This window comes from Phyllopteryx taeniolatus, chromosome 2 (genome assembly GCF_024500385.1).
Source record: "Phyllopteryx taeniolatus isolate TA_2022b chromosome 2, UOR_Ptae_1.2, whole genome shotgun sequence".
In the NCBI taxonomy this organism is placed as follows: domain Eukaryota; kingdom Metazoa; phylum Chordata; class Actinopteri; order Syngnathiformes; family Syngnathidae; genus Phyllopteryx; species Phyllopteryx taeniolatus.
Genome location: NC_084503.1, coordinates 1,328,703 through 1,356,540, shown reverse-complemented (window position 1 = coordinate 1,356,540; position 27,838 = coordinate 1,328,703). Strand labels below are relative to the sequence as shown.

At 43.9% G+C, this 27,838-nt stretch overlaps 1 protein-coding gene across 5 annotated transcripts in view; it reads left to right on the top strand.

Annotated features, from left to right (window-relative positions):
- sox6 (SRY-box transcription factor 6) overlaps positions 1-27,838 on the top strand; it is a 151,065-nt gene that overhangs the window by 5,765 nt on the left and 117,462 nt on the right. For 2 of the 5 annotated variants that reach the window (XM_061751282.1, XM_061751253.1), the window contains exons 2-3: positions 14,070-14,141; positions 22,468-22,518. In XM_061751282.1, coding sequence (XP_061607266.1) covers positions 22,484-22,518 — 35 coding nt within the window. In that variant the 5' untranslated portion in view covers positions 14,070-14,141; positions 22,468-22,483. Of the gene's footprint in view, positions 1-13,130; positions 13,289-14,069; positions 14,142-22,467; positions 22,519-27,838 lie in introns of all 5 variants that reach the window. The other 3 variants (XM_061751262.1, XM_061751272.1, XM_061751289.1) reach the window with 3 other exon arrangements.

Genomic DNA, 27,838 nt, shown 5'->3' with positions numbered 1-27,838 from the left:
TCAACGGGGAAATTTAATTTGCTATCCAACTCAGTGGAGGTTGCGAGCTTTCAAGCAGTCAAGGTATCACTGTATTTAAAAAAATAGGTCAACTAATCAAAAGTGATTAGTAAACCACCCAACCTTTGGTGGCGGTTGCCAGAATTGTAACATTTGTGGAAGTGGAGGAGGTTAAGGTTGGAGTTAGGCTTCCTATAAAATTAAGTTATACACTTTTGACTAGAAAAAACCAAAACAAGACGGTAAACAGAGAGGGCGAGGATTACTTGGAGGTGACTAAACAGCTGACTTTGCAGGGTACATTTTGTTCCTCTTTCATTATTGATGCGGACTTATTGCGGCTTTAGCCATATTGGACTGAGCATCAAGGACAGAGTTGTGCACACCACTTTGCTATGTCATCATAACTTCCATTTTTGCTACTACGGTAGCCATCGTATTTCTTCTCTTTGATATCATCATTCTGTAGTTGGTTCACAAAAAAAAAAAAAAAAAAAAGAAGAAAAAAAACACTGAAGATGCGCACTGAAAAGGAAAATGTCACCATGTTTGTGGCGTATTTCACAGCAGAACTTGCCATTTTGTTTTGTTTGCACATCTGGTTGTAAATCATTTCCTTTTTAAAGAGCAGTGCGTTGTGTTGGTATACACTATGCGTTTCTCGTTACCGCATTCAGCTTTCCAATGTTTTCGTGGCGCCAAGACGCAAGCGATCGTAGTACACATCGCAACGCGAGTCTCCCCTGTCTGTACGACTACAAATGATCGAGTTGCTGAAAGCTGACAGACGGCCGCGTATCCGCCAGCTTGCTCTGACATGAGACCTAAAATGCGCTCCACGGTTGTGACTTGGCCCGCCAATCTGGCCTCTTCTCTCCCAATTACAACCGTAAAGATGCTGGAAGCCTTTTTTTTTTTTTAAATGTGTTTTTTTTTATTGGCACTTGAATGTTTTCAGATGGACGTTACGATGCGCACAACGCCGTGAGCGGCCGTGCTGTGAATGGTGTCCGCTTGCGCGTGCGCGCACAGAGCGAGACGGCTTTACTGTGAGTTTTGAAGAATTGTTTTGAAGCTGATCTTTAGAGAAATACTCGACAGCTCAACCTGGGTTACAGGGTTGCTGTGTGTTTTCTGGATGGAAACAAATACCGATCAAATATTTTCATTGTGAAGCGGCGGATGTGACTTCTAAAACAGGCGGGGGAAGTTATGGAAAAAAGAGGACATATTGGGCTAGAAATCGAATTTCTGATTGTTATTCCAATGGAACACGTTCATGCCAAATATAAATCAATGTGACCAAGAGGAAGGAGGTGGAAAGAATCTTGTTGCTCGACTTCTGATGATGTTAGCCAGTGTCTTCTCACGCCCAGGTCTTTTGTTTCATTTGTTTGATTTGTTTCACGATTATTCCCATCATGATACTTAAGGAAAAAAAGAAACAAGGCCTGAGGGGCATTTTGCCTTTCTTTTCACGTTCCACTGTCTTGTGTTTAATAAAAAACATGTGAATTACGAGTCAAAGGGTAAACGCTTTAGCCTACGGTAAATGTACATCAGTTTCACTTGTGTTAGAAGCATGCAATCATGCCACACACACAATGTGAGTTTTTTTTTTCTCCTCCATTTGTAGCCAAAGGCCTTTCGAGAAACGGACAGTAAACGAAACAACAGCCTTCTGTTCCAAATCGAATACTTTCACTCTCTCATTATGTATGGGTGTCACCTGGTTCGACGGTGATGTGATGCCGTGACATTCCATGTTTGTGGAGGAGGCTCACAACTTATGTAGTCGGGAATAGGCTGGGAATGAAATGAGAAAGCATATACTCTAATTACATGTAAAAAAAAAAAAAAAATAACAAAAAAAAAAATAATGATAATAATAAAAATGTGAGTGAAGAATAATCTGCTTTAAAAGCAACTGCAGCGAGCAGTGGAAAAAAAAGGCCTACCTAACAATGAACCTAAGAAAATATTGGATTGCTGCACGTTTATAAGCAAAGTGCAGCTGTGGTGAGGAAAACCCAGAGAGCATGAAGAATAAAGCCAAGAAAGTAAGTTCTGCTATAATCACTTTCTTGAATGGGACTAAAAAAAGAGAAATCTGCTGAAATGATAGAGAAAGCTTGTGGTTTGGCCCGTGCTGTAAATTTCCCATGAGCCTCTTTGACAATCTGAGGGGATAGCCACTCTGGCACACGACAGCAGGCCACATAGAGAACACACACACACACACACACACACGTATGCACACACACGATCGGAGTAAGCTTGTTGGAGGGGGAGGATGATTGACAGGTGAACAGAGGGGGGTCTTAGCTGGGAGGGGGCTGTCCGACATGAGCAGCAGTGCTAAACCGGATTTTTTCAAAAATCTTACAGAGCTTTGCTGAGGTCAGTGGAATAACAGCGTCCTTTTTAATTATATATATATATATAAAAAAGAATGGAATGAATATGATACACTAATGGCAAAATGCTTGCAATTATTCAACATGGCGTAAACGGAGGGTTTCCCGTGTTTCAAGCATAACCATGACGTACTCGCCGTGGCCGCAGTGGCGTTCGCTTGCCTTAACGCGGCGCGTCGTCCAAACAGCAGCGCACACACAACCACTGAGCAATGTATCAATGCAAAGGATTGCTTTTCGACGGAGACTGCACAAGAGGGCACAAACACGCTTTTCCGAGATCTGCACTTAAATGTATATGTTTAACACAAAGTATTGGGTTTGTCTGTCTCTCTGTCATTGGCCCATCGTGCATTTCTCCCCGAATGTCATTCAAATAAGGTAGTTTGTATGTCATTCTTGCTACTGTTTGAAGTACGGGGAACGGTACCATCTTTGGTTGAGGTAACGATAATGAAAGCATATCAAATGTTGCACAGCAGCCAAGGCTGGCCTCGGAAATGTGGAACCAATTCCAAGAGAACGTATACGAACGCAGCGTATAAGAAGCACGGTTGGATTCCTCCGACACACATGGACGTAGCTGGTTGTGGTTGTGTGTCAACAGGGAGCAAAGCTTTATGTTGTTGGTTAGGGGTGGAGCTGAGGATAGACCGGGGAGGTACAATGTTCCTCCTCATCCTCAAAAAAAGCTAAATTTATTGGTTACCATCTGCAGGGTGGAGGAGTTTGGGTTATGGTGGTCAGGCCAGAGAAAGGCTTCTAATTAAACAGTCATCATTATCAACTTGTGGCCAGTGATCATCATCTCCGACACTGGTTGTCCAAGATGAACATGGGATCCTTGAGGCTTTTGCTTGAAGCCAGTGGAGGCCTGAATTAGAACAGAAGAAACGGCAGCGAAAGTGCTAGCAAGAATGTTTTTTTCCAGTCTTGGCAGGATAGGCTGCATGTGGACCTTGCACCAAATCAGGTTTAAACAATTACCCGACATCAGAGAGACCAGTAAAGCCTCACTTCTGGCACCGGCTCTCGCCTTGCCTGCAGTACTCCGGTCCAAAGCCTGGGCTAAGCTTTCCATCATTTCAATTAGCGTAAGAAGGTCTGCGAGAGGAGCGCTCCTTTCGACTTTGACAGCCCCTTAATGTACTATTTCATGGTCTGACGTGTGAGTGACACACAGGCGCCCGGAGAGAATGGGAGGAAAAAAAAGCTTATTAGGACCTAATTAGAACCCCGCGATTAAGGGGAAAGTGATTGTGATTAGGTGACCCGCAGATCATGTGGCAGCGTGGATGAATATTCCCAAAGCCCGAGTAGGTTTTGTCTGGGATGTGTTTTTATCGACTGGGAGACACGAGAGTGGCTGCCCCCCTCCTCAGTCTTAGCACGGCTTACGTTTACATGAATAGCTACAATATTTGATCGGCAAAACTTTTTTATGAAGTCCTCTCTGATCATTTAAGACCCTGGGAAGTCAAAATAAATGTCATATAAATTTGACACACCACAGGGTGTATAGTGTTGCTAACAGGCACGTGCGCAGACATTTTGGGGGACAGGTTCTCTAGCCAAAAAAGGGGCACCATCGCAAAATATAAGAAAAATAATATAATAAGAACACAAAAACTGCGACAACGAGCCGCTCTAAAGCGGCCACCCAGTAAGAAGTCCCAGTCCACTTTTTTTTTTTTGTCTCTCAATGACGTGCGTGCACTCAACTGACAACGAGGCGCTCTAAAGTGGCCACGCCAGGGGACTGTGCGATGGGAAGAGGCATTTTTGGGGGCGTGTAGACATAGCTAGCTAGCTAACTACACGTCACCATTTCCCTAGATAACCACTGAACAAAAGCAATCGAGTTCTTTTATAGTGGGGGGAGGGGGAAATCATGGCATGTGTTTTAGCCACGCCCCCCAAAAATCCGGAAAATGAAATTGAGAAAAACAGTTTAAAGCTACATCTTCACAATTCAGTAGTATATAATTTTCAGTCTTTACAAACGTTTTCAGCAATTATCTTCCAACATATATAATGCATTTAGAAACAAATCCCTGAATTCACTTCACAGGGACTTTAACAAAAGATGACTTCAAGTTCTAGTTTATAAATTCCTGTATTTTTGCTATAAAGTGACACAAAAGCCATGGAAGATTCCCATCTTGTGATATGTCTGCTGTTTAATAAAGAAGCTGTGTGATCTCACTTTTATTAGCCTCTAACAATGGAGAGATTAAGTGCAGATTTTCTTTCTAACACAATCAAATGAAAACTTTTTTTCTCCCCCCCCACAGATGTGCCGTTAGAAATCTTTTATGGGAGTATGAGGAGGGCAGAATATTGTGAGATTTGACAATTTCACAACTGACTTGCTCCTTCAAATGACACTGGCTTACCTGCCCATTACTCCTTTTGATTGCAGCAGTACATGCCTCTGCGCTCGGAGAGGTATTCATAATAAGATTAAACGCCACTGGCTGCTTTGCTAAAAGGTGCTTATCTTGCTGCTATTCAAAAAAAATAAATAAAAAGTAGTGGGTGGGGGAGGGTTAATATTTTTTCCAATTTCAACATTTTACTATTTGGCCACAGTTAACCCCCTTTAAAAAAAAAAAAAAAAAAAACATTCAGTATGATGTAGAGAGGGCACACACACACACACACACACACACACACACGCACACACGCACGCACAGTACTGTGTATGTTCACATACACTGACACAAGTTGACATGCCGCCCATGGCTGGAAAAATATTATTATACCATTTAGGAATTGAAAAGAAGCAGATGTGGAAAGTCTTTTGTTTCTGGAGCTTGGTAGAAATACTAAACGATTTAGTGATAATTTGTTGGATTATTTTCCTTTATGATTTGGATCATTAGTACCTTCTAGGACAGGGTTCAATTTGCTCCAGTCCAGTTAGACTCCTGGCATACTTTTCAATGTCTACGTACGTAAAGACTACTTTGCGGTGAGTCACCGTGGATCGGAGCGATGTCAGTTTGTCGTGTCGAATAATGAGAAGCATGTGTTGAACGAGCGAAATGAACCGGACTTGATCTTTCATGTGACCCACCTGTCATGCTTTCAGCGCTGTTAACGCCAAACTCATGTTACTGCTGATGGGTCAGCCACCGAGAAGAATCTCTGTGTCTTGCTGCTCCACACCGCACTCTGCTCACTCTTTCGTATTGGGGAGCTCTGCAACACCGGAACAAACAAATCCAAGTGTATTTTCCAGAATTTCACTGCTCAGCGCTTGACAGTGTCATAATACCAGCTTCGTCTTTGTCTAGTGCTTAATTAAAAGTGTGCTGTGAGGTTGTACAGATTCCCTCCTGCCGTCGGTCTGCAGAGTTTTACGGTTTCTTGCCGTAACAGGCTCACAGGACATGATGGGGCTCTAATAACGATTTGGCAATGCTTTTATAACCCCCTCCTCATTCTAAATCCAACGTGGACGCTGAAATATGGCATACACGGCACACGCTGTGATGTCAGTTGTTATTGCTGGACAAGGTGAAGCAGTAAATTTGGGATTATTTTCCACAATCTGCTGTCTGGAGCGCATTATGTCACAAAGGGCACATTGTAGCTCTTTGGGTGTAGAGCAGTGTTGTCTGCCCGCTTCCCTTGTTCTGTTTCAGTCCAGACTGAAGATTTGCTTTATGCCCATTTCCTTTCCTTGTGTTGGAATCAATGCACAATGGGCCTATAGCCCAACTCATATAATGGGAGAACATTGAATGCACCGGAGGGTGCAGACTAATGAGTGAGAATTGTATCCAGAGATTGTATTTTTTGGTAATATGACAACATATTTGGTTCAATTACTGTGTTACATTCAAAATAATCACACTGGATGTATTTCCTTACTTGGCTGTAAGATTGTTAAGCCTCTGATTTGGAGTATCCAATAGAGCGTCCCCTTTTTTCCCCCTCTAATTAAATGATCCTTTAACATTTGCTGGCAAGAACCTCTTACCTTGTTTGACTTATTTATTGCCTGAGGTAATTTGACCTTTTTTTTTTTTTTTTTTAATCCAGAAAAGGAGTGTTAAAGTCAATTACACAAGTGATCAGTGGCTCAAACACTACATTTGTTTTCTTTGAGGGGGAACAGCCAATCCGAGTCCTGCTCTCAGCCCCCTTGTCCCTCGCGCCTCGCCCTGCCACCTCGGGGGCAACAAGGGGGAGAGGTGAATTAGGAGTGGGGATGGGGAGAAGGGGCAGTGGGTGGTGGGGGGGGACATGAGTGAGACGAGAAAGGGACAATGGGGAAACCAAAGTGCCCTACACTTGCTGCCATGTCGCTGGAGATTTGTGTCCTCCTACTAAATCATTTCCCTCTTTAGAAGATTACGACGGCAGAAAATATTCTCAAACACTTTCTAAATGTGCTCATTTGCATTTTCAAATGCGACTATTAATTGTAGGTTTTCCCCCAAATGGAAATGACTTATGTGACTGTAAATAAGAAGAAATGAAAAGAGGTGATAGTGTTAATTGTGAAAATGGCCGCTGTGGGGCAAGTGGAGTCACCGTGAAATAATTAGCGTCCCATTTACGCATCGGCCGTATGTGTGCTATTGTTGCGCACTTTTTAAAAATGTCCTTTTTTTGTATGTCATTCATTCCATCCAATAATAAATCCAATTCCTTATAAAAGATGCTGCACATCAACATGCAATGAAATGATGTCACCTACCAGCCCGCAAATGTTTTCCACCTCAGCCCTCAGTTGGAAAATGATTATTGGTCAACCTAGGACAACTTTTGCACAGCAATAAAAGTCATTGGTGGAAAACTATGCACCTCCTAAATAGTGCTAAATTCTTCTGGGGGGGAAAAAAAAAAAGACAAACACAGCATCATTTTCAGACACCACTGCCTTGTTGTAACCTGATTTATGGATCAGTTGTTTCCTTTCTAGTTTAATTCACCATGCGATTGATTTTCAGTGCAGTGCTGTTGGAAAATGTCCACACTAAGCTGTGCCTTAAATAGGGGATCATTTGAATACAGTCGCTTGCGGCTTCGGCCTTGTCACTTGCAACCACTTTGAGCGGCGAGACAATTGCGGATTGGTTATTTTGCTTCTGATGGAAGTCGCAACTCGTTTGGACAAGGAAGCAATATGCGTAACGTAACGCTTATTGTTGACATAAAAAGTACAAGCGATGATTGTACTTAGCCTACCAACTGTTGGCCTTGTTGTTTTTCTATGAAGTGTGTCTGCACAAACATAACAATGTGCTGTATTTCTTCACATAGTAGCTGGCTATGGGCATTGTTTTACTCAACTTCAGAGTATACAAGGCACTTGTCAGGTAAAAGGTGTTTATTATGGGAGTGGCACTATATATAACGTATTTTATTCTGAAGTAAAAAAAATAAATAAAATTCGTTGGTGGATATTGTCTATTAAAGGGTGAGTTTACAGTGTTAAAACTGCTAGCAAGATTTGACCGTAACTTCACTTCTCCAATCCTCGAGTGGACGACCAAAGCCGTGCCCTTCACTGACGTGCAAGAGCACAATTTTCAAACATGACCTATGACCTTTCATAATGCATGCGATTATTGAAGTGTGTAGTCGGGATAAATAGTCCCAGAGAACGCTGTCCAGCTTCAGCAAAATAGCAGCGCTAGCAATACTAAGCTAGCATTAGCACTGTAAACAAGCTGACATTAGCCATGGCCGCTATGTTGATAGCATGAGGGTTTTGTAATGGAGTTTTGGGGAGTAGCTGGATCCAAGAGCAGGCGGAGGCAAATGTAAAATGATGAACAGTTAATTGAGGAAAGGAAATGGTGGTGGTGGTGGGTTGGCAGGCGGCGGCGAGGACAGGCGGCTGGCTCGGCGGCAGGAATGACGTGGGTCAGGAACACGCTGGAAGTAACTGCAATACTTTGGCGAGGCAGGCTTATATAGCGGTGGTGATGAGGCTGATTGGAGACAGGTGCTGAAAACAGAGAGGGGAGGGGGGAGACCGAGAGAGAGAGAGAGAGAGACGCAAAGCGCCCTCCCGGCTCCAATGATGGAACTGCAGGGCAGTATGTGATATTTCCTATAACACTGAATGTTTTATTTGTTGGGGTAACAAAACAACAAACAATTACAAATCCAAAAGAGGTTAGAAACATACCTGCCGAGCACAAATGTAGCTAATTCTGCGTTGCTTTTGAATCCTCTCAGATTCCGGAGGTGCCTCTGCTCCGCTTCTGCTTGCTAATCTTATGCCCCGTTGGCAAATGAGGAAAGGGCATTTTTTTCCTATTTTTTCTGTCAGAGGTGGATATTCCACCATAGTTTCAGCAATGCTCCTGAAGCCCAAAGTAACAGGTCAGTGCAAGGCTGCAAATCAAATGAGATGGGACCAGAGAGGACGGATTTTATCAGCAGATAATTCGACTCATATGCTACTGTACATACGGAGAGTTTTCACAAATAGAATAGAATGCCTTTTATTGTCACTTTACCAATTGATACAGTATGTGACAAAAAGAAAACAAATTGCAAACTACCTCTTTAGAGCGGAGGCCAGTATTTCGAGGAAATCTAATATTTACAGTTACCAACATTGTGTTTGAATGTAGTGAATTTAGTTTAGTCCTCACTTACTGATTCTACCTGAACTTAAATCAAGGTGGGCAAATAAAGACAAAGCAATGTGCGATAATGTTGCTTTTGTTCTATTATATTGCAGTTACAGGTAGCTGAAGCTTCATTTATTCATTTTGCCTTTCGGTGAATTTACAGTAAATATGTAGGTGCATGTGTGCGGCTGCGTGCAGAGCGATGCCCCCGCTGATTCTGCTCGTCGAGCTCTTTGTCCAGCACCACTCAGTGTGTCTGCCTCCTCTGGAGACTGGCAGCTTTCTGTAGTGTGCCTCCACAAAGACCCGGCCTCTTTTGAGGTGTTAAAAACTTCCATTATGCATCTCCCTGGACAAAAAAAAAAGAAAAAAAAGAAAAAAAATCGCCAAGCCCATTTTAGCCCAGTAGCAACACAAGCGGACATTGTGGCCACGCTTCTCGAGCATTCATTTCACAGATTCTAAAACCAGTATGTGGTGAACAGGATTTGAGGGGCTAAAGTGCCCCGCGAGGGCCAGGCGATAAGAGGGGAGGAACAGCGGCACACAGTAAACTAGAAGATGGGCTCAGGAAAATAAACACATTACCTGGGTGAGAGGGAGAGACTTGTTATACTCCTGCACCCCACACAGAGAAATACACACACACACACACACACATTGATAAAAGAGACAGAGGCAAAAAAGAAAATATCCGTGTATAACTTGGAAGTCAAGAGAAGACGTCTCATTGGTGTGCAAGAAGACAAGCCATTTGCTATGTTGTCCGTCTTTACAGGCTTTGGAGTGAAGAATATGTGGGGGGAATCAAAGGGAACGGATAGGTTGCACAGGCAGAAGCACCGGGAGCCAAATATTGTTCGACTCTTCTTATTTGACTTATCGAGAAAATAAAAGTGTATTTGCAGAGAGGCAAATGGAAGCGTTGACCTGTCAAAGTGTTTGTATCTTCATCAAGCTGCTCCCTTGAAACAAAAGTGCTCCTGGGTGGATTTTCTCTCCCTTTTGCTTTACCTTTGCACTTGGGCCAAAAATGCTAATCCCAATTGTAAGATAGTTGCACCAAAGTGTCACTCTTGCAGACATTCCTGACACACTGGTGCAAGACATTTTGTGAGTGTCTGGTCTGTGGTGGCTCAGTGCTAGGATGAGTTCATTCAGAGAGACAAAGATGAAAAGGGGATAAAAGAGAGGTTAGTAAGGCACTGACAGTTAATGCTGTGCCGGTGAACGGAGCGCCAAATAACTCCAGCTAAAATGGAGTCAGGCCGGCAGAAATACAGCTAAAAAAAAGACAGCAGCAGATTAAAAGAAAAGCCCACATTATTCCAGAATGATTTAACATAACGCTTAATGTACAGTGTAGCTGCTGAGAAGCAAACAGCATCTATGTAGGGAGTGGCAAGCAACGTGATGTCATCGATTACGGCTGTTGTGCTTTCGGTCTATGTCGTGTTACACCGTCTACGGTATGTGTTATACTGCCCCCGGTGGCCAAGACGCGCACGCCAGGAGGAAGTGCATGCGATTAAAGCGTGAAATCATTTTGCCAAAAAATTCAAGTTACAGGCAACAAATTGAACTCACAATTCAAGGCACCGCTTCGCCGTGGTGATTTATTATTATTGTTCTGTTTTGCTAAACTCACACGGTGGCTCAAAAACACACTGCGAAATCAAGACCAGCCCACACCAAACACTCACTAAACTGTTATCTTTCACAAAGCCCGACAAAAGGCTCGAGTTCAAACAGCAATCCCGGGAGGCGAAGCGTTTGCTTCATGTGGACTTTAAAGATACATGAACATCTTCGACATGGGAGGTGCCAGTACAAAGGAATGGCCTTAGCCTATGTTTTCTCGGCTCATTGAAGATATCCATCCATTATCTAAACCACTTATCGTAGGCGTTTGTGAAGAGCCGGTTGAGACGCGGTGTACATCCTGGAAAAATCTAAGCTGGCGAGAATGTACGTATCAAAGGGAAATGGATGTCTATTCATCCATTTTCGATGGTGCTTGTTCTCATTAGGGTCACGGGTAGCTTGAGGTTATCCGAGCTAATTTCTGGGCAGCAGGCATGGTACGACCCGGACTGGCACATCAAGTCGAGACAAACATCCGTGCATACTCACATTCACGCCTATGGACAATTTCGTCTTTTATGAAACTAACTAATCCAACGCACTATCTAAATATTTATTCTACTTCGGGCCGAGATCACTGCTGGAATTTAGACTCACATTTTGGGTTGGTTTATTTCCTTGTATGCAGCGCGCGTGCGTGCGTGCGTGCGTGCGTGCATGCGTGCGTGCGTGCGTGTGACTCACGAACGCTCGAGCAAAACTCTTTGACAGCAGTGCCGCAGGTGACTGCGAGTCCTCTGCCCCTGTTCCTTTGGTGACATCTGCCTATGAGAGAGGTTTTCGGAAAACAGGAAAAAGCTGAACAAATTCAACAAACAAGTAGAGTTCAGTTGCCTCCATTCTACCGCTGCAAATCATCGTGACCTGGATAGACACAGACAAAACAAAAAAAAAATCATTTTTAGCAAGCACATATAGTGTTTTTTTTTTTTTTATTGATATTGTGACATTAAGTTAAAAATGACTTGGACAACGATGTTATTAGTCTTCTGAAACGTTTTCCGCTGAATATGAAGCAATGTTTCCCAACCTATATTGAGCCAAGGCACATATTTTACAATAGGAAAAAGATTTCATGGCACGCCACTAAACAGAAATGGCACGAAAAGTGGATACACGGGTTTCTTGCCAGAGCATTTAATTGTTCTGCCAGTAAATATACTAAGAGACATTATTTGTCGTGAATTGACCAATTGAGTAAAATGGAACAATTTCCCACAGCGCACTTGTTGGAAATCACTGATATTATTCACGTAACAGGCAAAATACTTTATAATCTGCCGAGCTGCTCTTGCTCTTGGTTTATGTGGAACATGCCACCCTGTTTAACATCCAAACTAAAATGGATCTATTCTTTTATTAGGGAAAGCGTTTTGACAATTGGTTTGGAGTAATGCGGTGAAAGTCATAATTTGCCCTTCACTTCAATTGTTTTGAACAAGTCCCTAGTCCTCTAATTAGGAGCGCTTGAATGTTTCCTGCCTGTAGGTCGAATTCACAGCAGGAAAAGAGCGGCCGCACCAGCGTGCTGCGACAATAGGCCAGTTGACACAGACTCTTATTACTCTGCGGGAATTGCAGCATTTCATGACAACAAAATTTGGGCTTGCTCATTATTTGCAATTATACATTCTTTTGTTGTTATCCCTCAGTCAAATCATTGACATAATAAGTCGGCAATAAGAAATACATTGGCCCATTCATTATTTCCCCCATTGTTCACAATTAGCCTCCGTTCAAGGGTTGGTAAACTTTGTCGCATTACGAGAGCTCCTGTTTACTGAGGCAAAACAGGAATTAGGCCTACAGTCAGAAGTCTGACCAGGCTTGTGTGTTGAATTAGCATCCGTGTTGTCTGTGGTTCCTCAAGCCAGAATGAATAGCTGGAAGACAAGTTAATAGCGTATGAACGCAGAGGTGGGTGGTTGCAGCTGAAGCACAGTTGCAAACAGTGAAATTGTGCACGTTTGAAAGGCAGAGGTGCTATTCATGCGACAGCTCCCTATTGAGCCCAGGGTCAGTCCCGGCTCCCCTCTCCTCCATTGTCACGGCCGAGACTCAAGGCTACCACATTCAGACCTGTCTGCGACTCTTAGCCTTTATTGACTTGCTTCCGTCTGTCCTCCAGCTGCCCACGCACACACCGGTAACAAAGAGCTGGCCACGTTGATCTGCCGTTCTAGTCGATGACGTACGTACGGGCCGGACGCGGCGGGGATGCTGAGGTGCCGTAGCGCAAATTAGTGACAGATCAGTTAAGCGTGACCTTAAAAAACCCTTGGCCTTGCTTAATTGGCAGCGCTGATGCAGCCTAATTGCATAAATCAGCAGGTAATGAGATAGTGGTTTATTGTGGAAAAACAAGATAATGCGAGAAAATTAACAGCAAATCGTTACGGCAATTTTATCCGGTTAAATGGTTGATCTGATTGGTTTTTCTTCTTTTTTGCCACGGCCACGCACGAAGTGTGTCAGAAACAGCTCGAGGGGCCCCTTTTGAAGTTGTGGGTCACATGGAGGATGACTTCCTAAGAGGGAAAACCTGTCGTTTGGATTTGCATTCTATGTTTTGTGAGACCGGTCCTGGAACCTTCCTGACACACACACGCACGTTACACTCACACGGTGAGTTTGCAAAATGTGCACGCTTTGGCTTTCCACATTGAAAAAGCTTTGGGCGGCGAAAAACTTTCCAAAAGTCTGCTTTCAGTGTTTTGTGTGTACAGGGCTAAAACAGCTTTTTTTTTTTTTTTTTTTTTTTGGACTTGTCTCATTTCAATTGTAAAAAAAACAACAACTTTATTTAACAGTTGAACATGTCTAATGAGTGTTTTGCGAGCGATTTAGCACATGTAAATGTAAATCCAATGTCTCACAAAAGAAGCCTCGGAATGCTCACCAAGGTGAGTTCAACTGAGTAACGTAAGCCTTTTTAAAAACTGCTATTATGTGTGAATATAGAGGCGTTTTTGTGCTGAGGTCGGAAGTCGTACGTTTAATCATATCTCCCTGTGTACATTTGAACCGGTTGCATCTCTTTAATATATAACTAAATAGAGCACGGACGGCCCCTGCAAAAATCGTCAGAAGATTCAAAGTAGATTTCACAAAGAGAACAACGACCACGGCAGTACAGACTGACCTTCAGCCAACAGTCGCCATGGCCGTGATTCTCTTTCACTTGTTCTTTCTCTGTTTGCTCTGATGTCGGCAAACACTGTTATCAAAAGGCCATGTTGTTTTAAAACCACGCACCACGGTCCTGTTGCATTCTTCAATCGCACGCTTTTCACTACTGGTCGCTGGATGTAATATTGACTGTAATGTCCCTTTTTTTATGTGGCCATTTAACAACACAATTAAAGAAGTCCTCTTTTCTTTTTTGTTCTTTCTGCTTCCATTTCAGGTCATTTACATGAATTCAAAATCAAAGTGCCAGTGAGTAGCTGGAAACTGGGGAGCGAGTCTTTCAGTTTTTGTAAGTATCAATTTGCCTCTTGAGCTGTTTCTGCTGCTGACACATGGCTCGTAGCCTCCCGCTGTTTGTCACCCACACTGAGCACCTGCAGCAAATGAGCTGGACAATTGGATCGTCACAATGCATGCGCAATGACACACTGTTGTAGAAGCCAACGTTTCACCATTGAATCCTACAACTTAGAACCTTCTAGTGAAAGGAACGCGAGTAAATTCACTCAGCCGCTGTGATTGGCGTTACGTCTCTCAGTCAGTGCGACAACAGTCGACGGTCACGTAGTCAAATCTCCATCCCCAATTTGAATTGAGTGTTGTGCAGTTAGCTCCCTCGGCACCCGGTTAAATCCTGACAATCCAAAATCTCAGTACTTTAGTTTGGAGAGAGGGGCAGAAATGAAATACAATCTTACATTTGCAGACACTTGAGGATTGTTAAAGCAGTGTTTGACAACCTTTATTGAGCTAATGCACATATTAGTCTCACGCACAGTGAAAATAATGGGGCCTCTTTAGTTGAACACAAAGCTTATGTACTTGCAGGAATTGAGAGAAAAAAAAAAAGACACGCGGAGATGTTCAAACATCATTTATGTGAAATTGGATCACACCTGATCTCTCACAGCACAGTCATATTTTTGGGGGAAAGCACTGCGTTGAATTATATGAACACGCCGTCAACTCCATTCATGTAATAAGCAACAAAGGCGGCGAGGATTTGCGGCTCTCATTCCACAGCCGAGTTATTATATCACAAATTAAATAACACTAACATGGTCGTTTTGATTTGATTTTATACATCTCATGGGCTTCTTCGCTTCATTAGCGCCTGCTGTGATTAGCGATTGAAAGCTAAAGGCCAATCCTTGGCAAAGATGACCTGACAATTGTTTTTTTCTTTAAAAATTGGGTATTACCTCAAATGATACAAGAAAACTAATTGCTGCACACAAGCACGTGAAAGCCCCTCATGAACCGAATGCATCGTCCTAAACACGCATCTGATAAATAGACCTCTGTTTTGCAATGATGTACGATCTTATGATGAAGTCATTAAAGTAAAATATGCTCTCAGTGGATTAGATGCGGTGTTGTCTGGCGTCTCTTCACAGCGGTGATTAAACACGGACGATATTGAGTCGCAGCAAAAGGATCTAACCTCTAGGTTTATTGTTATTATTTAAATGAATGATAAACATGATTTATTTGATGAATAAAAATCCAATATAGATTTGGCTGCTGTCCTGTATCTGAAGGTATGATCCCGCGAAAGGTTAGACAGAGTTCACTTAGTAGCACTATACAGTGAAAAACAGGAGCAAAGAACACACCATTAATCTTCTTGCTACCCCAGCTGCGGAAAGTAATGCATAACTAAAAGTCCGCTTAAATGAACGAATGACTTCAACCATGAACTTTTCTCCCAAAACACCATGAATCGTCTCTGACTGATAATGCGCCGTGACCCCTGCAGTGTGAAGTCCCTGTTGCCTTTCGAGTGGCCACTTAATTGATTTGCAAATTATTGAAAGTTTGTGGTGCCCAGGGGAGTGCTCGTGTCTCATGCTAGCCCGTTTTGAGAGACTTAACGCAATTGTGCCAATAAGATAAGCAATATGAGAATGGAGGCGATCTCTGTATAAACAGGCTTTTGAACGCTCTTCGAGACCCTCGAAAGTCAGTTGAGAGATTTTTATTTTTCGAAATACATGATACGCATTGGGAGATAATTGCTGAAAAGACAGAGAACTCCAGTATGTAGCACTCAATGATAAAAATCTAGCGTGAAACTCTTTTTCGCCATTTCAATTTTTCTGACTTTTTGGGGTGTGGCCAGAACAGGGCCCAGTGGTGCACCTCATCACCGGCATGAGTTGCCCCTCCCCCATTATATAAGAACGTGAACGTAGGTGGCATGCAGAACCGATGGGCACGCTGGTACGTCATCAGAGCATGCGACTAAAACGGACCAATCACGAGAGATGAACTATTTTTGTCGGGTGCGCGGCCAAGCTACGCTGAGGTGCTGCGCGGGGCAACTCATCGGTCACGCGATGCGTTGCGGGCGTTGACGGCCGCGGGACCGTGGGAGTATAAAGAGGCCTTTAGAGTGCCTTGTTGTCTCCTGTGAAAGGCTTGCTTTTTCACCATTTTGAAGTTTAATTTCAAATACTTGGCAATCGTTTTGATCATTCAAATCTGGCAGGGTTGTTCACAACTCTCTTCTTTGCGGCTTGTCAACTTTACAAGGGATTTATTTTCACTTGACAGTTCGTTAGCTGTTCGCCTCCACAAGAATCTCCTGAATTCAATGGTGTTGTTGTCATAAAACCAGATCGAACAATTGCATCATCGTTGCAGAGGTGAACGCAATGGTTTGTACGCTTCACATTCTAATGGCGCTGAAGAAATCTCCGCGTTAATACCGAGGAGCCTCTAATCTCGAGCCATTAGCAACCGCTGTCATTCAGACACACGGTGTCGGCCTGATTTAAATAAAATGAAATGAAGATAGTTGTTTCTGGTCCCTCGGCTTCACTCATCGCCATAAACATATGCTCTGTGCCCCGCTTCTTTCCGTCTTATTTATGACTTTAATTTGTTGTGTGGGCTGCGCAAGAAATCAAATTTAATCCAATCCTCCCAGGGACCCTGTCATATAATAACATGGTAATTTCTGTGTATCCTTTTGAAAAATGAGGAAATTAATTCCTCCTGACATGTTCTAATTATTCCAGTGTGAACGGCGGATGGGCTCCCCTCGTTCCCCCCCCCCCCTAAGTGTCAGTTGCCGACGGGTGGCGAGGTGCTAATGCTGACCAGCAGCGCGTTTAATTTAAAACATGGGCAGACACCTTTCAACACACCTTGCTAATGTTGGAGTGGCTCACACAAATTAATTCACTACTCATCTGGCAGCGCTGACTGAGGTGTGTGCGTCTACTGTATATCAAGAGTGAGTGTGTGCGTGCGTGTGCATACATAGATATCAGTCAGCGAGGTCAATCAAACCAACCAAAATGTGCACACATTTAGTGTATACAGTATGTGCATTCAGTCGTGAGTATGTATCGCTATTCTCACGACGACTGCCTTTGGACACCGTCTTCCCAACGAACAGTACCTTTCCACACATGCCACAACTCCGCAGAGAGCACGCAGAGCCTTTATTTAATTAAACTCTCATCAAGCAGTCTTTAACTTGTCATTTTATTTCAATATAGGGACACTTGTGGCAGAGATGATGTCAAATAATTACAAATTGCCGTGTCTTTTGCTCCCAATCGGAATAAGAACAAAGTTAACGAGGATATTGTCACTTGTTGAAATTTCACTTGCTAAATAATCGCTTATTTACTAAGCTGTCATTGATTAGAGTGGTACAGACATTGCCACCAGCCGTGCCCATTTGCCAGCCCCTGACGAGGGAAAAGGCTTTAATACCTGCTCAAACCCAACAGTTGCGGTTATGTCATCTGCCCAAACTCACTTTCAAAGCTCTAAGAGCGATGGCCGATGCAATTTAAAAATAAATGAATAAAGCGCTAACTCAGCAGTGCAATGTACAGATATTAATCTGCGTGAAAATGGACCTTTGTGGCTGACAGGCTTCCTTCAGCAACAAAGCATTACATCTAGCGATTTTTAGCAAAACAGTTAACGGGGCTACCACAATGTATCCAACCAAACTGTTTTGCCCCTTTTTTCATCTAAAGAATAGAAACAATATATTATCTCAACACATGCAGGCGTTCAATTTTGAGGAGACATAATTGCGCACGGCTCCCGCGGAGTTACGTGACGTTTCTCAGACGGGTGAAGTGAAGTTCAAAGATTTGCTCTCAAGCTATTTTCAACTCTTTAAATTGAATAGTAATTTGTAAAACTAACAGAATATGTGCGGATTTACCATTAGTATCAATTTGTGAAAATATACGAAACTCACTATATTTGGATTTATACGAGCTTTCTGCCTGACAGCGACAAGATACAGTACTCAATACGTAATGAGCTAAATTTAATGTGAATGTGATTTCAATTTAAAAAAATTTTTTTTTTTTTATTGTTTCCCATTTCTGACAGAAAGACATCATTTAGCCTGGTAAAGTTCAGTTAAGAGGTTGGGGCTTTGAATCCGGGCTCCGGCCTTTCTGCGTGGATTTTCCAAGCGTACTCGGGATTCCTTCCACATTGCAAAAGCATTTTTCCCAGCTTAATTGAAGAAAATTGTAAATGTGAGCATGAATAGATGTTTGTCTGTATGTGCGCTACAATTGGCCGCGCCTTGCCCAAAGTCAGCTGGGATAGACTTCAGCTCACCCGTGCAGCTAATGAGGACAAACAGCAGAGAAAATTGATGAATGGATAGAAGTAGTCAAACGTATGGCATACATGCACGAAGAAATGTCTTCCCACTCGAATGCTGTATAGTATCTAAGCAGCTGAGACATGAGGAGGAAACAAAAATAAACAAACAAAACTTAGTGAGCATTGGAGTCGCCTTGAAACCACAGAGCTGTAATTGATTTGGTGCGCATATGTGTGTGTGTGTGTTGTCTCTGGGCCGCAGAACAGAGAACTCATGGTCGTGGCGTCATGGTCGAGGAGAAGAGAGCACGGCTTTGTGAGCGGTGGGTGGGTCCCCCATGAGTCAGAGACGGCGTCAAAATGGCCGCCACGGCCCACTGGGACTTTTAAGTCCCAAACCCGCCTCAGCCCACTTTTACACCCTGCAGGGTTAATCACTGTCACTTTGGAGGGAGCAAACAGCGTCCCCATCAGAGCTCCTGTTGCCACCCCGTGAGCCGATGCGCTCTGAAGATAGTTTCCAGTCCGCGTTGACTAAGTTGGAGAACTTTTCGAGACTTCTTGGTCTCAGCGTCCGTCGATCTGGATGGCGATATCTCGGTTAGGAGTGACACCGTGGCAGGATCCGTGCAGCTAATTTCTGAAGCTCACCGTGCACTGCACACTACGTGAGCCTTAATGACTGAAGACTTGAGAGCGCCGGCTCATGCCAAGACCCGCACGGCTGCTGGTGATGCATTAAATCAGCAGTCAATTTGACTGGAAGTTTGAAATCTGGCCTAGGTTAAGGGGAAGTGCTGAGGCCGTGTTAATAGCGAGCTTGTTGTCCATATGGTACTGCTTTAATAGAGCACATTTGTTGCAGATGGTGGGAGACTTGGTGAGGCAGAGGGAGCTTTTGGCAGGGGCTCGTTCTTCGAAAGGGCTGCCGCGCTGCTCAAACCGACCCAGGCCAACTCAGTGATGTCGATCCTCGCTGCCCTTGAATTGTGGTTCGGCCTTAATTTAAAGCCATTCTTTTTTTTTTTTTCTCCCCCCCCTCCCGCCTGCCCTCTAAGAGGAGCAGATATATTGGAGCTCACTCACATTTTCCTGAATTTGGTCGTGTGACGTCCAAACCGCACCTTTGCTTCCATACTCGAAGTTCAGTTGTTCCTGACCACAACGGGACTGAAGACGGCCGACACAGCTGAGGAAACACGGGCGGTCAGAGTGAGAGTGAAAGAACAAGGGGTAATGGAATGAAACCCAAGACAGAGATCGGACCCAAGCATGGCCTAATCTGTTACATCTTGTTGAAGGGTTGAGGCCACACACACTCTTTGTTATCAAACGATACGGTTTCAAATCTAATTTTAGAATATAGCTGAGCACCATTTGTATTAAAATCGTATTGGATTTAGTCTTTGTTTTTTGGGCTCTTTGCTTTTTGCACTCAGAGAAGTGAGGAGACACGCTTGATCTGTTCTGCACTGTTTGACGGGTGTTTTCTCACGTTGTCGCCGGCTCGGTGTGGTGATGGTATTATGTGCGCTGGGCCCAGCTGAGTGGAAAAAAAAAAGAGCAGAGCAGCAGTGCCCCTGGCTATTGCTCTCCCGCCTCCCTAGACACCTTATTGTGAGAAAAGTCTCGGCTGAGCCCTCTGGGCCTTGTGGATCCACTGCCTCGCTAAGTGCTGGCCAGACTGAAAGGCACGGTGTCCTTGGGCCCGGTTCATTCTTTCCATTGTCTCATGAGCCAAGACGGCAAGCAGAGAAAATGCCAAATTACACACGTATCAGTACAACGCTCATGCCTCAGTGTCGTTAGTTCTTGTGGTATTCATGATGAGCTATTGCCACTGAAAATGATTGCCTTTCAATGGCACTTTTAGTCTGTGGCTCTTGAGTTTGAAGATCATGTAAAGTGAATTCAGAGATTTGTTTCTAAGTACAATACACAGTAGTACTTAATTGTGGGGATATAGCATGAAACTGGTTTTCAGTTTTCTTGATTTGTATTTATTTATTTTATTTATTTATTTTTTTATTTAAGAAACAGTGCCCAGTGATGCACTTTGGCGTCTCTCATGATTCCCCCAGTCCCGACGAAATAAGAACTTGAGAGTTTGCATCAGCGGTTATTTGGCACAATTGATGTTTTTTTTTTATTTTTTTTTTTTTTAAACAGTTAAAAAAAAAAAAAAAAAAACCTCTTAAATTGTTTATATGTTAAAGACCCCATACATGAAGATACAAATCCAACATTTGACAGTTTTTATCATAATTTGTGTGGGTACTCCAATAGTCTCCACACAACATGCCACACATATAAAGATTCTGTTTCACCACTGATATAGCATCTAGTCCTCTAGGACGGAAATCTAGCACGATCCAACGTAATCCAAGAAAAACGAAGACGAAGGATCATAGCAACAACCTGGAAACACAAGAGACAACGTGGAAAAGGACACAAAAAGAAGGCATGATGGTGGTCTTGGGGGGGGAAAAAAATTACGGGAAAATCACGAACTAAAAAAATAAATAAAAATAAAACACAATGGAAAAAAATCCTGGCGACAGTGTGAAAGTGGATTTTATAGTCTACTGTGCGAGCTAAAGACGATTTCTCAAATGAAGCTAATGGCTGGTGTTATTATCCTATGAACACGGGTAGGACATTTTTGTTTTGAGCACATTTAATATTTAAGATTGTCGGCCCTCAACCCATTTTGGACCCTATTGTCTGGACAAATTCACCCTTAACAAACCCCAGTCTGCAGGATGATAATAATAATAATAATTACAGGATAATCTTAAAATACATAAAATAATCTGCCGTTTGTCAGCCTTGGTTGGGAAGGGGACAAAATCTGGACAAAAGCAGCCTGATTATACCAGGTCCTAGTTGTTCTTACAAAAGGACTAGCTAGTTAGCTCGTGAGCTAGCTAGTGGCTCGCGCCTCTCGTCGTAGCGTGGATAGCGCCGTGATGACCCGGTGGCATGAATTCCAACCACCAGAGGCTTTAAGTGAATATATTTTCATGGGTGCAACCTGTAGGGACGTGAGGCATAACAAAAATGCTAAACGAAGGACAGTAGCATCCATTTTTCAGCAGACAAGGTTTGATTTTTCACGATTTTGAAGCCTCATTTCATGAATTTGGCAGTTTTTTTAATCATTCAAATTTGGCAGGGCTGTTAACAATGCTCATCCCTGCAGTGTGTGTCAAATTTACAAGACGTAATGGTTTTTATTTCGTTCAGGGACGCCATGCCCAATTGACATTCTGTGTTCCACTCGCAATGTTATAAATGAAGCGGTAAGATATAAAATATCCTCACTGGAATTTTCTCCGGCCTCGCCACGTGAACGGATGACGGTCCCAATCCTTCCTAACCGAGCCCAACACAATAAAAGTGTATATTCCGCGCACCAATACCAAACTCTGTCGAAAGTCATTTTTAGCCCCGCATCTCCCATACTTTGTGGATAAGGCTTCTGTACGACCCCTAGAAGCGGTGACATCATGACCACATCCTCCTGCCTCATTGACGCTGCACGCCTCATCTCGGGTCCCTTGCGGCCGGGCTCCCAGAAGCCGCGGCACCCTCGCCACACATGCGCTGCAGCTGGACCACCGTTTGCTGCTCTGAACAAACTAGAGTCGCGCTGGGCTCTGCGGTCAGCGTGCTGGATGTTCATGTATATATCTGTACACAGTTGTGGGAAAGGGCTGTATAGTGATCAGTAGTTTATGTGATACAAACATATCATCAGGATCTCAGCGCAAACCGACTTTGTATGCAAATTTACTCCCTCGATGCAACAAGGTATAATTAATGATGTCAGTATACGTACGCAAAAACGAGTGCGTGGATGCGTAGCCATATTTCTCATTTAATTAAAGACATGCCGTGTTATAAAGAGGAACATGTACATTCTGTGTTTTCTTTCTTCCATGTTAATTTCGATTGATCTGTTTCTTGATTATTACCATCGTTTCATAGTGAAAATGGTTCTCTGTGATTTCTCCTGCCAGAACCCCCCACGCTGACATGGAAGGCTTTCTTCGTAGCAGCTTTTTACTGAGGTTAGTTGCATTTCTGTTCTTGCCGTTGAGGATCACAGGTCGGGCGAGGGTGGATGTGGGCTACCGGGGGTTACATTTCTCCATACATTGTTAGCTTCAGACTTTGTCCTGTCTCTCTCTCTCTGTGTGTGTGTGTGTGTGTGTGTGTGTGCGCTTGTGTTTTTTTGTGTATATTTCAACTATGTCAAACGTGGATTCTAACATATTTATCCAAGCCGTGTGTGATGAGTGTGTCCATGTGGTTGCAGACAGGCATGCTCACCCAGCTAGCCTCCGGTCAGACTGAAAGCACCCATCGGCATAAGCGTTAGAAGTAGATGGGGTGTCCCCTTTCTTTCCCCTTCACGTCTTAAGGGATCAGCAGATCAGGCTTTCTGGTCTTTACACCGCATGCTTTGGTCCGACCATTCTCCCCGTCTGCCCCGCGTCTCTAACCCACCTCATCAGGGCCGCTGCGCTAGCGCCTATCGTCTTTGTCATGTACTCTTCTTTCCTGTGGTGTTCTCTGTTTGTATTCAACCACTGCAAAGATTTTCCTTTTTTTTTTTTTTTTTTTTTTATTGTTTATTTTTTTGCTTGTGATTCTAATTAAAAAAGTGTGCTGTCGTTAGACACAGTGAAAGTAAATAAGAGAACATATTTACCATTGGCTTCTTTCCTAGTCAACCACCTTCTCTAGGCTCCAGTGTTGCTCCCTAATTAGGGTTGGCTCATTAGAAGCCACAGCAGCAGCATCTGCTTTTCAAAGCCTCTGTCAGCCAAACTTTACTAAAGCTAATGAATCCTCTTTGATTTCTTTTTCAAAAGGTCACTTATTTGATTAAATTAACAGCATTCCCCTCACCCCCCGGTCTTAACAGTTGGGGCCATTTAAAAAGAGAGAACAATTTGATACCATTACCCTCGCCAGTTAAAACATCATCCAGGAAGACAACACAAAGACTTTCATGTGTTGAAATTCAAGCCAATCATTTTGATCATCCATCCATTTTCTACCGCTTATCTGAGGTCGGGTCGCGGGGGCAGTAGCTTTAGCAGCGACGCCAAGACTTCCCTCTCCCAAGCCACTTCATCCAGTTCTTCCGGGGGGATCCCGAGGCGTTCCCAGGCCAGCCGAAGGACGCAGTCTCTCCGGCGTGTCCCGGGTCGTCCACGGGGTCTCCTTCTGGTGGGACGTGCCTGGAACATCTCACCGGGGAGGCGTCCGGGAGGCATCCGAATCAGATGCCCCACCCACCTCATCTGGCTCCTCTCAATGCGGAGGAGCAGTGGCTCTACTCTGAGATCCTCCCGGATGACCGAGCTTCTCAGCCTATCTCTAAGGGAGAGCCCGGACACCCTGCGGAGGAAACTCATTTCGGCCGCTTGTATCCGGGATCTCGCTCTCTGGGTCACGACCAACAGCTCGTGACCATAGGTGAGGGTAGGAACGTAGATCGACCGGTAAACTGAAAGCTTCGCCTTTTGTCTCAGCTCCTTCTTCACCACAACGGACCAATACAAAGTCCACATCACTGCAGACGCTGCATCGATCCGCCTGTCGATCTCCCGTTCCATTCTTCTGTCACTCGTGAAAAAGACCCCAAGATACTTGAACTCCTCCACTTGGGGCAGAATCTCATCCCCGACCTGAAGAGGGCACGCCACCCTTGCCCGACTGAGGGCCGTGGTCTCAGATTTGGAGGTGCTGATTCTCATCCCAGCCGCTTCACACTCACACACGAAGTGCTTCAGTGAGAGTTGGAGATCACGGCCTGATGAAGCCAACAGAACCACATCATCTGCAAAAAGCAGAGATGCAATATTGAGGCCACCAAACCAGACCCCCTCGACACCTCTGCTGCGCCTAGAAATTCTGTCCATAAAGGTTATGAACAGAATCGGTGACAAAGGGCAGCCTTGGTGGAGTCCAACCCTCACTGGAAACAAGTCCGACTTACTGCCGGCCATGCGGACCAAACTCTGACACCGGTCATACACGGAACACCCCCTCCAAGGACTCCAAAAAGGGTGGGTACTCTGAACTGCTGTTTGGTGCATAGGCACAAACAACAGTCAGGACCCGTCCCCCCACCCGAAGGCGGAGGGAGGCTACCCTCTCATCCATCGGGGTGAACCCCAATGTACAGGCTCCGACCCGGGGGGCAATAAGTATACCCACATTTGCTCGGTGCCTCTCACCGTGGGCAACTCCAGAGTGGAAAAGAGTCCAACCCCTCTCAAGAGGACTGGTAGCAGAGCCCAAGCTCTGTGTGGAGGCGAGTCCGACTATATCTAGTCGGAACTTCTCGACCTCGCACACCAGCTCGGGCTCCTTCCCTGCCAGAGAGATGACGTTCCACGTCCCTAGAGCCAGCTTCTGTAGCCGGGGATCGGATCCCCAAGGGCCCCGCCTTCGGCCAACGCCCAGCTCGCACTGCACCCGGCCCCTATGGCCCCTCCCACAGGTGGTGAGCCCATGGGAAGGGGGACCCACGTTACCCTTTCGGGCTGTGCCCGGCCGGGCCCCATGGGTGTAGGCCCGGCACCCAGGCGCTCGACTTCGAGCCCCACCTCCGGGCATTTTGATCATACCAAAAAAAAAAATGCTGTACCGAAGACAGAAATAAATATTTCCTATACATTTTTAGCTCATACATTTTTTTGCAAATGTATTTTCATCATTTCATGCTTCCTGCTTTTAAAGCATGTTTTATTTGTCAGGCAAAGCAAAAATGTATTCTGTGAGGTGTATCTGCTCTGATTTGACAGGAGTTATTCAAACAGACATGAGGCTACGTTTTTTTTTTTTTTTTTTTTTTTAGCAAGCTGACGAGACTCACTTCCACATCTTTTAAGTAATGCAACAAAGCGGATAGCAGTGTTTATAACTCCTGTAACTAATTGTTCAGCGTGGGGAGAGAAAAGTGCTCTCGCAGGGACAATTGTAAAATTTAATCAGGAGATGTTGTCGACAATGAAAATAGGGGTAAAGCGACCTGCCTGACTGTTTCCTTTTATCCCATAGCTGTGAGAAGACACAGCGATTATTCAAAGTAAACATTATTCCTGGGCTAATCTACATCCTTCTGTCAGAATGTGTTCTAATTAAAGAACAAGCACCAGTTGAAGGATACACACACTCTGGCGGGAGATTGGCCTCGACAATTGATTCAGGGTTAGCTCATTTGCGTGGATTGCACTCGTGCGTCCCGGACTGGGCTGTGTCCTGTGGGGGAGTGATCGGGGGGAGAAAAGGAAGAGATGGAGGGAAGTGGCATTTAAGATAGTCCAAAAAGTGAAGAATCCTTCTCTCAAGCAACCGAATTAGGTCAAAGGAAGCTTTGTATGCGTGCGCGTCACTGCAGTGTACTTGGTGTGATGAATGGAAAAACTTTCTCCAATGTGGAAAGTTATCATTTTGACTGGAAATGAATCATTTTGTGACATATTACTGTATCCGAGGCCTTTGTGAAGAAAAACATCAAAGTCACCTGATGCCATGGAGAAGTCCACCGTCCGTATTCTTAAACCCAGTCATCCAGAGCACATCTCCCAGTTCTCTATAACAAAGTGACACAACTCAAAACTATGTTTGACTGCTATCAATTTTCTTTGCAAACCATTTTATATCGCTGTGGAAGACCCTTTATGTTAGTTTTGTGAAAAGGAAACTGTGAGAAAAAAAAGGAAGGAAGACAGACAGAGATCTGAAAAGGGAGAGGAAGGTAAGCAAAGAGAGCGAGCAAAGGAAAGAGATGTCTTCAGTGTCTGTCTACTCCCAATAGACTGGACCCCCCCACAACCCCCCCCCCCTTGCATTTCTGCCATTATTTGATGTAATGAAAGGAGAAAGTGTGTAACACTGAGATTGTTAATTAATTTAGTCTAACAAGATGAAGATAAATGAAACCCACTGAAGGTTGACTAGGCTAAGGGGCTCACTTAGCATTCCTCCTGCCCTCCAGCTTTCTCCCTCTCAGTGGCTCACAATGGAGCGCAGCCAAGAGTGCAGCTCTGTGCTTCGTCCAACTCTCACTCCATAGGAGGTTTACCTATATGTACAGGGAATTACAAACAAAGTCTACACCCCAAAATTTCAAATTGCCAGGTTTTGGTCATGTCAAAAATCAGACAGACACAGTACATCCTTTCAATAACAATTTCCACCATGAATGTGACCTACAACCTGAACGAGAAACAAAAAGGAGAAAAGAAATCCTTTCAAGAGTGGAAGCCTACTAGAACATCTGAACTTTATTTGGGGTTAATCGGAGGTACTTTAAATCGTTACAGATGTGTGCTGACTCCCATTTAACATGAGTTTGTATGTGATTAGTTAATTCTGACAAAAGCCACATTCCAGTTAGAAGAGGGTGTACACACTTGTGCAACCACATTATCTCAGTTGTTTATTTTGACTTCCTCTCTCTAAAAGATTTGATTTGTATTGACTTACAAATGGTGGAAAAAGTTTAGAAATTATTTAGCTTTTTTTTTTTTCTTTATATCACAAAAACCTGCCATTTGAACAGGGGTGTGTAGATTTGTTATTTTTTTTTTGTATCCACTGTATAGCCATTTATCTTTGTCTTCATTTCCAAAGGGGTTGGGCCAGATTTGCAATGGCGCATAGATTAGCAATTATCTAATGGAGTCATCTTGACATGTTCAATAAAACTCAGCTGACATTCCCGATTAGTGAATTACTCATTTGACTTTTTCAGTGTATGTGCAGAATCAATCGTCAAATGTGACATTATCTGATTTTTTTTTTTCAGGTGCAACTATTCACATTTTATTAACATCTGTTAAATGATACTAGAGTATGCATTTTTTTCCCCAAATAGAGCTACGCGATGTACAGTAAATGTCTACTCTGTCAACGAATGCATGAGCGCCCAAAATGTGCAAGGTTGTCTTCTGACAGACCAGACAGTTGACAGTTCCGAAAATATGTGTAGTCTATCAGGGTCTTTCGTCCTCAGTGGACCCTTTGTACAGGATCTTCATGACAGCACAGGCCAGTTATTATCACTCCCCTTCCTCGCTCCCTGTTGTTCTCAAGTCCTTAACAATGGCTCGTTGATTGTATGGAAAGCATCAGAACAACTACGTCTTCTGTTTTGTCGGCAGGACATCGTTTCAAAGCGCAATAGTTGATAATGGCCTCATTATTGTTATTCTTGGAGCTGGCCTCAGGAGAAACGAGTAGCACATGACTATTTACTCAAAGGTCGATCAGCCCATCACAAAGACTCCTAGCCAAGAGAATCATGGCTGATTACATGCGAGCATGGGATTTTGGCCAAGTAGGCTCTTCAGAGTAAGGTGTTAATCA